This window comes from Microtus oregoni, unplaced genomic scaffold (assembly GCF_018167655.1).
Source record: "Microtus oregoni isolate MIOR12 unplaced genomic scaffold, Mior012 000015F_ref0000493, whole genome shotgun sequence".
Classification (NCBI taxonomy): Eukaryota; Metazoa; Chordata; class Mammalia; order Rodentia; family Cricetidae; genus Microtus; species Microtus oregoni.
In genome coordinates this window covers 24,668,501-24,682,798 of record NW_024543074.1, presented here as the reverse complement: position 1 = coordinate 24,682,798, position 14,298 = coordinate 24,668,501, and the positions used below count along the sequence as shown (strand labels likewise).

General features: G+C 41.4%; 2 protein-coding genes across 2 annotated transcripts; one reads left to right on the top strand and one right to left on the bottom strand.

The window, feature by feature from the left end:
• Positions 1–915: 915 nt before the first annotated feature.
• Positions 916–1,854, bottom strand: LOC121457091 (olfactory receptor 1D2). Its single transcript, XM_041665760.1, has one exon. It carries the CDS (start codon positions 1,852–1,854, stop codon positions 916–918), a length of 939 nt encoding a protein of 312 aa, XP_041521694.1.
• A 10,989-nt stretch (positions 1,855–12,843) lies between these two features.
• Positions 12,844–13,791, top strand: LOC121457104 (olfactory receptor 3A1-like). The gene has a single exon (XM_041665778.1). It carries the CDS (start codon positions 12,844–12,846, stop codon positions 13,789–13,791), a length of 948 nt encoding a protein of 315 aa, XP_041521712.1.
• Positions 13,792–14,298: the final 507 nt, after the last annotated feature.

The window sequence follows — 14,298 nt, the reverse complement described above, 5'->3', positions numbered from 1 at the left end:
TTTCTTTATTTTATTTTTAAAAGATAGATTTATTTTAATAGTATGTGTTTGAATGTCTTGCCTGAATGTATATCTGTGCCTGGTTCCCACAAAGGCCAGAAGGGGGTGTTGGATTCCGTGAAACTGGAGCTACAGATAGTTGTGAGTTATCATACAGGAACCGAACCTGGTTTCTCTGAAAGAAGAGCAAGTGCTCTTAACTACTGTCACCTCTTCAGACCTAGAATTTTTTTAATAGACAGATACACATCTTTTTAAAAAACAATCTTATTTTACATACCATCTTTAAACCAGCATGGTAAACATCGCATTTAAACTGATGAATTAGATTCATTTACATGCATTGATTACAGTTGACTGTGAACTCCACATTCATGCTTACAACCTAGTTTGAAGGTATTAAGAGACACTCAGCCAGTCACAATAGAATGTATTGTTGAATAACAAAGTAACTACCACGTCAATTGAACATTGCTTTCTACAGTCTTAAGCCCTGCTGGATATGTGGATTCATTTCTAATGAATATTTTTCTAAATCACCATAGCCCAACATCCAACTTTCTAACAAGTCAATAATTACTATTTGTACATTTGATGTATTTGAGACATAAAAGATGTCTCTATGTCATAACTGGGTATATCTGGATAAGGCTGAATATGTGCTCCTATGGTCAGGCACATTTTAAAATCAAGCCTATAATGTTCTAGTATTGGTATTAGTGTGACCTTATTTATTACCAAAGCTGATGAGATGCAAGGGATGCAGTGAGGTACTTACATGTCTTTCCATCACCACATAGGTTCATTCAGAGCCAGAGATGTGTCCAAACACCCCTGCATAACCCATAGGATGATGCTTTGAACATGTTGAAGGATATACATAGTCCATTTCATTCCCCTTTTACAAAACAACCCTCATGTTAACCTCTGAATAGGCTTCCTTAGCAGTCTTCCCAGAGCCCCATGCATATCCTTGTTCCTCAGGCTGTAGATGAAAGGGTTCATCATGGGGGTCACCACTGCATACATCACTGTGGCTACCGAGTCTTTCATGGAGTAGGTGTGTAGGGGCTGCAGATAAACCATACAAAGTGTCCCATAGAAGAGGGCCACCACAGCCAGATGGGATGAACAGGTGGAAAAGGCTTTGTACTTGCTAGAGGCTGAGGGAATTCTGAGGATAGCTCTAACAATCCAGATATAAGATAGCATCATGAATCCAAAAGGAGCAAGGAAGACGAAGCAGCCTGTGACAATCAGCACCATGTGATTGATGCGGGTGTCAGAGCATGCAAGCCTGAGCAGGACGTACATTTCACAGAAGATGTAGTGGATTTTCCGAGACCCACAGAAGGTTACCTTGGTCATGAGGATGGTGTGGATGAGGCCATAGAGGATAGATAGGGCCCAGCACAGGATGAGGAGCAAGATACAGAGCTTAGGGCTCATGGCAGTTGTATAATGGAGGGGACGGCAGATGGCCACATACCGATCATAAGCCATTACAGCAAGGATGAGATTGTCCAAGGCTACCAGAGACACCAGGAAGTAGAGCTGAGTCAGGCATCCTGTGTAGGAGATGGCTTTGTTATGGGACTGAAGGTTCACCAGCGTCTTGGGGATTGTGTTGGTGACAAAGAAGAGGTCAGTGAAGGAGAGGTTGGCCAGGAAGAAATACATGGGAGTGTGCAGGTGTGAGTCAGAGCCAATGGCCAGGATGATGAGCACATTCCCCACCACTGTGACCAGGTACATGGACAGGAAAGTCCCAAACAGGATGCGCTGATGCTCGGGAACCTCTGAGAGTCCCAGGAGTAGGAACTCAGAGTCTCCACTCTGGTTGCTTCCATCCATTTTCCAATTTTCTGCAATGTGAGCACCAAGAAAGATTTACCAAGCACTCTTTAGTAGATGGAGAATGAGCATAAATAAATACCAACTGCTTTCTTAGTATTACAGGTGTCTTAGAGCTAGGTGTGATGGCACTTGCCCAGAATCTCAGCTACTCAGAGGATAATTACTTGAGCCTAAAAGGCTAAAGGCCCTTTTAACAACATAACAAGGCCTTGTCAACCCCATCCCTAAAAATAATCTCAGACCCAGGTTGAATTCAGTGCTTTGTGTGTGCTTGGGTAGAGCTTCACTCATGAGTTCCATCCCCAATTGTATAATGACCCCCTACACACACACACAATGCAGAAAAGTGTATTGAAAGAGAAAATCATACCAAAATTTCCCCAAGCAAATACAACCTCCTGGGACATTTGCTGTTCATTTTGTATCCAGTTATTTTTATTCAGTTAATATGATGGAGAAACATTCCTTAAGTTACTATTACAACTTATTGTATTTTTTAAATAGCAAGTGACTTAATTTTTATACCTCAAGCCTTTCTTCCTTCTTTCTTTCCTTCCTTTCTTTATTTTTATTTATTTAATTTTTTGGAAGCAGGATCTCAGTTTATAACTCTGACTGGCCTGAAACTCATTCTACATACAGGGCTGGTCTTGAACTCAGAGATATGCCTGCCTCTGCCTCTTAAGTGCTGGGGTTGAAGGTGTGGACCACCACGCCTGCCTCTTTATTCTTAAAAATTATTTCCATCAGGCAATACTTTTCCTTTATTGATTTTGCTGATATCCAATGTTTTTTCATCTAAAAATCATGTCTTCTCTCATTTTAGAACAAATTTATTTCATTCTTTCTGTATTTATTTACTTTGTGGCGTTGGGGTTTGAGCTTAGCTCCTCCTTCATGTATGCTAGGAAAATGCTCTATGCTGAGATGTAACCCAAGCCTCTTTCCTTTGTTGTGTATAATTCATCCTGTAATTCTAATACCTTATAATTAGCATATAATTTTGGTGAGTCTAATCTCCCTACTGTACAGAATTCACAGCAAATATTGACCTTTCCTTGGAATAAAAAGATTAAACTACTCACAGGAACAGACTCAACAGTTTAAAATAAAAATATTCTAAGTAATCAGCTTAATGTTCCTTTAATGCAAAAGTCTTTCTTTGTATAAAAAAGAAAAGTTGAACTACAAATGAATGAGAGCCGTGGCAGGGATGTGGTGTATCTGCCAAAGGGCAGCTCCACTGTCAAGGAATCTAGCCTCTGCGTGAACATAGGACCATTAAAGTTGGAAATAGATGGGTGTGTGCAGTTGACTTCTGACATGGTGATGTGGAGAGTCCATGAACACTCTTCAGGGAGACTGGTGAGAAGTGTAAATGAAGAATGGAAAGACCTGGGAATGATCCTAAGCAGCTACTTCAGTAGACAGATGGGGAATAAGGAAGAAGATGAGGGTGGATGTTAAGAACAGGACTTCCCCTCTACCACCCTAGCCTTGGAAGACAGTCCACTGGAGATACAGCAGCCTGGGACTCACTGTTCCCTCTTCCATGGCTAGTGTGTGTGTGTGTGTGTGTGTGTGTGTGTGTCTTTCCTCCCGTTCAGTTACCTCCTACTGGAGTTAAGCCTCAGTCTTTGGCAGTAGAAGAGAAGCAGCTGCCTTCTGTTCTGTTCCCTGTGGAATAGAGGCTCTGCCTCAGTGTGGAGTGCTGAGGATTGAGGGGTCTGTTCCTCTTTAATTAGGCTTGAGCCTCTGGTATTGCAGAAGGAAGATAAACTACAGAGCCCAAGATTGTTGTCTCCATACTCTAAATGCTCTGTCCTGGGAGGAGGGTCTATAAGAGAGAAGACAGACTGCTTCTTTCACAGCCAGTTCTAGCATTTTACATAGGAGATTTTTTTGCCAAAAACAGGCAGTTGTTAATTCTTTCCCAAAGGAACTGGCTTCACATGCAATAGAGCATGGTGACCTTGAAGCCCTGTGCTATTAAGAACAGTGGAGGTTGTGGTGAAAGGCAGGTGCAGGGAGGTTCATGGAATTGGGATGATGCAATCTAGACGGCAGGAATCTAGAGTGCAGAAAGACCACAGAACTCTACCACAGTCAGGACAGGACCATCTATGGCAGCAAACATCCTTTCAAAGATTCAGATTGGATTGGTTTGTTTTTCAGCATCTCAGAGGGTTCTTAAAACAATTGTCAGTTGCAATGAGTGGAAATTGGTTACATGTGTGGTCAGAGAAGAAGAACAAAGCCCTTCTGGTGTCACTAGTGGCAGTTCATATAACTTTGGATGTTAAACAAATAAGTAAATAACAATAACTATCCCAGAGAGGAGACTGGAACCTTAAATTTCTACAATAAGTTACCTATAATGTCAATATTCTAACAGAAATTATGAGGTGGGAAAAGAAGCAGGCAAGGGGCTGGGGATGTGAATCCCTAGTGGAAGGAACACTTGCCTAGTATGTGGGACGGATGCTCTGGGTCTGATCTCCAGCCTGCCAGAACAGGTATGCTGCAGCCTTGGCACTGAGGAGGCAGACACAGTAGGATCTTTGCTATTTGAGGCCTGTCTGGTTGACATAGCAAGTTTTAGACCAACCAGGGCTACACAGAAAGATCATTTCTCAAAAACCAAACCAACAAAACTGAAACATCTCCCTCCTAAACAAAACCCAAAAATCAGAAAGAGAAACAGTCAACAAGACAAAATTAATAAAACAAAACACAAAAAATCCAAATGAATTTGTTCTTTTGGTTTTTAATCCCAGCACACAGGAGACAGAGAGAGTGTTTGAGTCCAGTCAGTTCTACATGCCAAGTTGTAGACAGAATTACACAGTGGGACCCTATTTCAAACAACAAACTAACAAACGAGAAAGCAGACAAAAATGAAAGCCAAGATCAAACAAAGTCTAGAAGTACTGGTTCTGTGTTTTGTTTTGTTAATTTTGTTTTGTTGACCACTGTACTTTGAGAAACATTACTCAGAGTCTACAAGAGTTTTAGACTCTGGTGTGGGTGTGGTTAGATGGGCTCAGAGATTTAAGCCCCTCTATTCTGTGCTTGGCTGTATATGGAAAGAATGTAGGGTGAGCTAAACAAGAAGTCTAGGCATGCAGAAGGAAACCGACTTTGGCACATCCTCTGTTCTCCCTAGCAGTGTGATGGTGAGTGGGGAGCCCACGGTTCTGAGCTTCCTTCTCTCACCTGTGCAGCCCTCCTTGTGGATGGAGAACAGCAGGCAGGGCAGGTGATAGCACTTTGAAGCGAGGGATTTATAAGGGAGAAGATGGTGATATGAGAGAGAGAAGAGAGAGAGAGAGAGAGAGAGAGAGAGAGAGAGAGAGAGAGAGAGAGAGGCTATTTAGATCTTACCCACTGCTCTATGTGGCTCTGGTCTGCTGCCTTCACTTTTCTCATATATAGGATGATTCAGCCCATTTAAAAAAAGAAAAAGAAAAAAAACAGGACTTTGTGATTTGTCGTATTGGCTATAACTAGGGAGTAGGGGCTTGTTCCTTGGGTCTTCAGTTCTACAAATCAGGAGGCAGAATTTAAGGCTCTTTGTGCTGTGGTTGCTCCAGGGAATCCAAGAATTGATGCTTGAATCTCAGATTCATGAAGGGGCTGAAAAGGGTTATTTATTAGTTTTGGAGAGGCCTTGGGGAGACAGGCTCAAGATAACTACTTGAGATAAACATGGATAATTAATTGCTCCAATGTTAATATCTGACAGCAAAGGAATTGGGAAATGAATCTTGTTTACAGGAAGTGAAACAAATTATTATTACACGGAAACCTTCAAGTTTTCTTAGGAGTAAAGCTAAGTCAGAAATAAATGTCTCACAAGTTCTGAAATTTCTTGAGCCCTTAGAGGTTTAGAAAATCTCAAACATTAGTGACTTCGAGTACTAAGTTAAGGCAGTTTTGAAAAATCAAGGGCATGACTGTAGCTCAGTGGTAGAATGTTCACCTAGCATGCACGGATCCCTCAGTTTATCCTAAACAATTTGAAAAACTTGTTGAGTCTTCACTAGATATGATGGTGCATGCTTCCTATCTCAGCTCTGATGATGCTGAAGCAGGAGGATCATGTACAAGGCTTGTGAACGTCACATAATGAGACTTCATAAACAATATCAGGGGCAAAATATTATATACAGAGAGATAAAACCACCTATATCTCTGATTATTTCTCTTAAACACAGTATCCAGAGTACATTAAAAGAGAAGTAAACAGATAAGAAAGTAAGATCGCAAAAGCATGAACCAGCGCTGGAAGGCAAATAGGGAATCAAGAAGATGTAACTGTGAGACACAGGCTGGAAAGCAATATTTATGAAATACAATGAATCTGAAAAATCAGTGAAGTTTTGTAAAGCAAACAGTCATGAAAGCATTCTAGCCCTTCCTGGTCACTTCCTTACTCGCTGAAGCACCAAACACACCAGCCAAGAATTGAAAATAGTCTAAGATTTTGTCAGCTGATGAGTCAATAAAGAAGATGTAGCCCATATTCACTGTCAGATATATTAGACTGTAAAGAAAACTAAAATCCAACCCCTTGCAGCAATGTGGATGGAACCGGAGTTACATTAAACGAAACAAACAAGGCATGGCCAGACAAGTACTGAGTGACCTCATGTGTGGAATATAAACAATCAGGACTTTGTCTTGGCTTTTTTCCTACCCTAAATCTCTAAATTCAAACTTTTTGAATGGTTGGTTCTTCCTTAGTCTTAACTAAGACTCAGCTCAACTACTCAGTTTCAAACATTATGGACAGATTTTGGCAACACTACTTACTTGTGGTGGTTTGAAGGAGATGTTCCTCATAGTCTTGGACATTTGAACACTTGATCCCCATTTGATGGTGCTGTTTGGGGGGCTTAGGGGTTGTTGCTTTGTTGATGGTAGAATGCTACTGAAGCCAGACCTGAGAGTTTAAAGATTTGTGCCATTTCAAGTTCAGTCTTTCTGCTTCATGGTTGTGGTTCAAGAGTGAGCCCTTAGCTTCCTGCTCCTGGTGTCATGGCTACTGCTTACTGTTCTTCCATCATACGCTTTTGTCCCTTTGGAACTGTAAACTCAGTTGAATTCTGTTTCCATGAATTATCATGGTTATTTAAGCATAGTGTTTCCTGGGAGTGAAGGAGAAACTAGGTATTGAAGAATGGATGCTCTCAGAAGACAGAATAAGAAGTATGTGGGCTCAACACACCTGGTTTTGAGAGTAGCGGTCAGGTAAAGATCACATGTATAGAGTCAGACCCACCTAGAGGCAAGAAGCCATTCTTTGAACTCAATGTTGGTTCTTGGCTATGGATTTCTCAACTGCCTTTTGGAGAAGTGGGTACAGGAAGAGTTGTTCAGCTTCTCTGGCCAGAAAAATGAAAATCATAAGCTATTCTCAGTCAACACTCAGAGAATGTGAGGGTGGAGGTAGGTGAAACAGACAGAGAAAGGTACCCACAGCATCCACTAGTAAGATCTGAAATGTATATAGCCTTCTTTCCAACAATCCATTCTCAGCTATGTGTTCTGAAGCACCCTTACTCATGTCTCCAAAGAGAAATATACAAGAAAAGCCATTTAAGTATTGTATAAGATGATAGAAACTAGAAAGTACTGATTAAGACTTTTTCCTAGTGAATATATGGATGGATTCAGACCCATGTGTATAATCTTTCCTCTTAGAACTCCCTTCATTGTGTCATATAGGTTTTGATGTTGTTCTATTTTAGAAAGTTTGATTCCTTTCTTGTTTTTATTTGTGATCCCATTCATCATTCAACCATTGTAAGTTCATAGGCTATCCTCTGGATCATGGTCTATCTACCAGTGGTTAAATTCCCACAGAAAAGTGACTCTCCATCTCCCAGCCACTGTCAACCAATAGAGCTTCAGTCAAGTTTAGTCTTCTGAACCTCTCCTCATCCATGCTGTAATTGACTGGCTTGATCTCTCATAGATCCTGTGCAGGTAACAACAACTATCGTAAGTTTTAGTGAAACATCCATGTCATGACCAGAAGATAGCATTTCACAGTACTATACACCCCTCTTTCTTTATACTTTTGCACACTCTTTCATGATATTTCTTGAGAGTTGTGAAGGGCTGTTGATACTGATTTCCTATTTAGGGGTAAGCACCCATAATTACTTGTTCATAGCATTTTGATCAGTTCTGTATCTCTCCATGGATCACTAATCACTGCAAAAGAAAGCCTTTCTACCAGGACTGAAAAAAAATATCTAAGCTATAGATATAAACACATTTTAGGAGATTATTCAACAACACACTTATTTTGCAAAATAATAATAGTAGATTCCTACCTTAGATCTTTGACATCCCAATACATGGACTTTTGATCAGGTTTATAATGCCAGGAATAAAATTTCATTATATGGAGAAGGCCCAAAGTCCAATCAGAAAGAGATTGATTCCCCTGTAACAGCTATGCCACTATTAAACAACTGAAAATATCTTGCCTTGCAGGGTGGTATTGTAGTATGCAGGGGCTAGAACAGGGTAAGAATCATTAAATTTCTTTCTTCTAGCAGCTTTAATAGCTCTTTCTAGCATCACAAAATCTGGTTATCAGAGAGGAAATTTCTCAGTTGTTTTGAGATTGAGTCCTCTCTGTACTGCAAGCAAAGTGTGTGGTACCTTCAGGAGTCTTGCCATCTAGTTATGGCAGGCAATCAAGAACAATGTTAATATCTTGTGTTATTTCAGTTATTCCTGAGGTTTCCCTGACCAAGTACTTGGAGAGAAATGCCCTATGCCTGGTATTGAGATTTTGGTTTGAGAACCCCTGTGTTCTGGAAGCAATGCCTGCCTACACAGAGTATCTCTGTTCACATTCAGTTTTTTAAAAGAAATTATGCTTTATAACTAACTTTCAAACTAGTGGGTTTCAATAAGGGATTTTCACGCATGCTATGTTTTGGGTGTATGAATACAATCTCTTACTCCTTCGTCTTCTCCACTCTTCATCCTTTGACTCCCAGGATTCCCCATTCTTCTTCCACATGCCTGTGCTCTACTATCATCTCTAATTAAAATTTTTTTGAGTACTTTCTCTATTGGAAGTGACATTCTTTATCCCTTCTGTTACTTTTGGTTTGATTTTTTTTCAGATATTAGAATCATGAATCATGATAATACTTGGTTTTGGTTCCATTTGCTTGCGACATATTCCCCCACAATTTACCTTAAGGTTGTACCTATCTCTGACAGTGAACTCTGTTTCTTACAGACAAAAACCATATGGATCAATCTGTATGGCTTTTGGTGACAACATGGGTCATGGACATCAACCCAGACCCTAGCTGCAGTAGGTCCAAAGACACAGATATAGCCCTCAGTGGCAGCAGACCTGAGCATAACCATAACCCCAGGTGGTTGTGAAGACTCCTCATATCCGCCTGTTCCTCATTGACATCATGTCTCTAGTTAGATCTGTGGGTAAAAGGGTTAGTCAAAGAAACCCGCCCTGGCCCTAAAATCAGAGCCAGCCAAAAAACAAAAAACCAACCTTGACCCTGAAACCTGCTCTGCTGCCATTGAAAATTTCCAGTATAGTATTTTTGGCTTTATATTTGGAAAAAAAATTGTTGCTGAACAATGAAAAACATCTGCATTCATATACAACATGCTTAAGCTGGAGATTTGGGGACTATCGTGGTTTGAATAAAAATGGCCCCTATAGATTCATGTGTTTAAATATTTAGTTCCTAGTTGGTGAAACTTCTTGGGAAGGATTAGGAGGTGAAACCTTGCTAGAGGAGGTATGTCAGTAGGGCAGGCTTTGAGGTTTCAAAAGTACACACCATGTCCAGTTATCTCTGTCTTTCCCTGCTCCGTTCTTGTGGATCAGATGTAAGTTCTCAGCTACTACTCCAATACCATGCTTGCCTGCCTGCTGTTATGCTCCTTGCCCTGATGGTCATGGACCCTAACCGTCAGTAGTTGTAAGATCCTAATTAAATGCTTTTTTATGTACAAGTTGCCTTGGCCAAGGTGTTTTGTCATGGTACTAGAAAAGCAACTAAGACAGGGGGCCAAGAATCTAACATTAATATCACTCCCACTACAATTTCCCCATCCTTAAACTCCCCTTGGGGCCTCCCATTCCATCTCAAATTCACGACCTCTTTTTAAACTATTATTATTATTATCTGTATATATATAAATACAACCTACTGATCCCATTTAGTGTTGCTTGTATAAGTGTGTATTTTAGGGCTGATCACTGGTACTGGATAATCAATTAGGGGATCATCACTGTGGGAGACTAATTTTCTCCCTCTCTTAGCCTGCAGATCTTTGTCAAGATTTAGGCCTTTGTGAGATTTCCCTCAGCCATGTTAGGATGTCAACTGCTGGTATTGTGATCATGTAAGTCTTGTTTAGGTAGCCATATTGTTAAGATTTGGTGTAACTCCCTGTCATCTAAAGAGGACACTTCCTCACAGCAGACATCCTGGTCCTGTAGCTCTTTCTGATCCTCTTCTCTGAGCCTCAGATATAGGAGTTGCATTGTAGATGCAACACCCTTGGAGATTCGCACCCTAAATTTACTTGTTCTCTGAATTTCAATCAGCTGTGGGTTTTTGTGATGATTTCTGTTTGCTTCTCTGATGGGGGAGGAGTAAAAGCTAAAGGTATTTGTGGATATAAGAATACGAATTTAGAATGCAGTTGGGAATTCTATTGATTTAGGAACTGATCAGTAGGAGAGTCTCCTCTAGAGTTCATAACATCACCAGCTATGAGTGCACTACCTCTGGGGTTTCAGCAGCTTATCAGTTGAGAGGGTTAAAGAGTTTGAAGGTTGTTTTGCACAGCTGCTGTAATTCCCTCTTCCATCATCTGTATCACTAAGGCTCCCAGCCCCAAAGGGCCTGGCCTGAAACCTACACTAGGGAACAACTTTGCCTCCCCCTACTTCCTGTTTTTCCCAGTATAGTGCTTCAAAGGCCTCTCCCAGGATCATTACAGGAATCCCAAAACACAGTCCCTCAGGCCCTCACTAACAAGGTTCTAGGTGGGAACACATTTTATCCTTGAGGATTTGGTTTGGTTGCCACGAGTGTCTTCTGATTCGCCTCCTTTCTTGGGTTTTGCCTTCACCTGCAGACCCAAAGAAGATTCTCTCCTCAATCACAAGATTGAAGATAGCCCTGCTCAGTTCTCAAATCCTGTTTGTGGCAAGTATGAAGTGAGCTGTTTTCTTAGCCTATAAGACCCCCATTGAGTCCTAGTTCCTCCTCCAATTCCATGAGTGACTTTGGGACAGCAGATAGCTCTTATGTCCATCTGCTAAACTGAGCTTTTGTCCTAACTCTTCTGTGTGCTGCAGACAATATGAGGTGAGAACAAAGACAGGAAACATTCTAGGTCCCCAGTGTGATGTGACGCTCTATTGCCTCACCACAGTGACATTTATTAGGGCTTGTATCTTTGACCTGGCCTTGCCTGTGTGCATACCCTCCTCTCATTTCTTGTGACTAATTTTGAGGTCCCAAGAGGCTGACACAATGATGGAAAATTCCCAGGATAGAAATATATATCCTCGTTGCCTTCACTGAATTACTGAAGGTGAATGAGTTTGTGTTTCTTGTCCCCATATACCCTTCCACTACACTGGTTCCCTGCAATCACCAGGTGAGTTTTCATTGTTCTTTCTCTGTCCTTAAGTCACCTGAAGGGGGACTTCAGCTGTTTCTCAGCAAGTTGACTTTCCTGGCTTTATAGATAAGTTGATCAGTGTCTCAAAAGCAAAAAGGAGACTTGCACCAGATGACAAGTCTTCCCCAAATGAGTGTGAGAGCTGGTTCAGTGTCAGCAATGGTCATCACCAGTGATGGTCCTCCCCAGGGAATATCCTCAACAGGAATGGTCCCTCTGAAGAATCCCATCAAGAACAGACACCTGGATGGTAGTGTTAGGAAATTTAAATCTTGCTTATTATCTTCTTGGTTGAAAATGAGGCAGCAGCTACAATTCTGTGCCATGGTATGACCAGGTTTTCTTCTTTTTTTATTAGCAAAAAAACTTTTTAGTATGTTCACAAGTTCTTTCTACATAAAGTTGACCACCCACAGGGAAAGTGACCAATCTCAACTTGGTAGGACAGAAGACTTGAGTGCTCTACCTGCCAACTTTTAGAAATTAAAAACTGTGGAAGCTGAGGACATGCCTCAGTAGGTTTTCTTTTTTAAGGAATGACTATTTTTACTGTAAAAATAATTTGTAAAGTTTATATTACAAGGTATCCGTGAGACTGTGGGTTAGTAGAGCTGCATGTTCCATCTAAAATCATGCCAACCACAGGAAAACCCATGCTTCTCACTCATTTCTAACCATCCTCCTTTCAATGTCCTTCAAAGTCTAATTTATCCAAATTCATACTGGCCCCCTAAAGAAAATCTTCTCATAATTCTCACTAGCCACCAATGCTCTTTAAAAGAAAACTGTATCTGTCAATAAGAGTAGCAATTCATTAGTTTGTTACCTGGTGCACAGATACAATGGACACATGCATGTAGGCTCCAACAAGAGTGCCAGCCTTCTTTGAGCCCCTTCTCCCAGGAAAATCAGATGCTGCCCTCTAGTAAATCTTACTATTCCACAATAGCAAAAATGGGGATATTTTTTCGTTAGAATGAACAGTGAATTTGACCTGTGATTTGTAAGTGCATTGTTCTGATACATGTTATAAACACACTGACACATAGTCAATCCCAATTCCTCAACAACAGGTTACATTTTTAAAATTATTTCTTATATTTTTTTCAGATTATTATATAATTACATCATTTGGAGGGAGGAATGGGAAGGGAGGGAATGATATAAGCTCCTCTTTTAAGCTTCTAATTGGTGAGCTTTCCAGCAGCTGTGATTTACATTCCCTCAATTCATTAAGAGATCTGATTGCCTTCCTACTTGGTTGTTTCTTTAGAGGAACTCATGCAGCCAAAGCCTAGAGCCAATGGAACAACGGTTACTGAATTCATCCTGCTGGGTTTGGTGGAGACACCAGAGCTGTGGCCACTTGTCTTCATACTCTTCCTCTTGGCTTACATGACCACAGTTGGGGGCAACCTTAGCATCCTGGCAGCTGTCTTAGTGGAACCCAAGCTCCACACTCCCATGTATTTCTTCCTGGGGAATCTGTCAGTGATGGATGTGGGGTGCATCAGCGTCACCATTCCCTGCATGTTGTTTCGGCTCTTGGCCCACAAACGTACAATTCTATACGGGAACTGCCTCACACAGCTCTTCTTCTTCCATCTGCTGGGTGGGGTTGACTGCTTCCTGTTGACAGCCATGGCTTATGACCGGTTCCTGGCCATCTGCCGGCCCCTCACCTACAGCACCCGCATGAACCACACAGTCCAGAGGATCTTGGTGGCCACATCCTGGGCTTGTGCCTTCAGCAATGCACTGACACACACTGTGGCCATATCCACACTCAACTTCTGTGGCCCCAACGTGATCAATCACTTCTACTGTGACCTGCCCCAGCTCTTCCAGCTCTCCTGCTCCAGCACCCAGCTCAATGAGCTGCTGCTCTTTGCAGTGGGTTTCATAATGGCAGGAACCCCCATGGCACTCATTTTCACGTCCTACATCCACGTGGCAGCCGCAGTTCTGCGTATCCGCTCTGCTGAAGGCCGGAAGAAAGCCTTCTCCACATGCAGCTCTCACCTTACTGTAGTTGCCATATTCTATGGCACAGGCATCTTCACCTACATGAGACTTGGGACCATCAAACTTTCAGATAAGGATAAAGCTATTGGGATTTTCAACACGGTCATCAACCCCATGGTAAACCCACTCATCTACAGCCTCAGGAACCCTGATGTGCAGGCTGCCTTCTGGAGGGTATTCACAGGGAGGAGGGCAGCAGCTTAGGATGGTCTCAAGGCTCCTTCCATCTATTATTTTCAAAGCTAAGTGGAGCTAGGGATGTCCTGTATTGTCAAGCTCTACAACAAATTGTTCATAACTTTGTCTATGTTAAATCATAACTTATTTTAAGGGATAACAATTATTGTTCCCCAAAGAAGTTGTACCCAGGTAGACTGTGGTGTGTACACAAATCCTCTCTGATCTGCCCTTTGATGAGTTCTACCTTTAATCACTCGAGTTCCCAACATGTCTCAGAAAGCATCTTCCTGAGGAGTCTTATGTTTTCTTCAAGTATAGTTGGTCTGTCTATGCAACCTAGACCTAGATGTGGAAAAGTTTATTCCTCTTATAAAATGTTTATAAGATTCAGAGGAAATAAGGAGGAACTTTGCTCTTTGCTTTCATATTCCTTATATTCTAGAGAATTTGGTATCTGGGTACAGCTCGCAGACCTGATTGTGAATATTAAAACTCTATGCACACGTAAGAAAATTTATGATGCAAAATGAG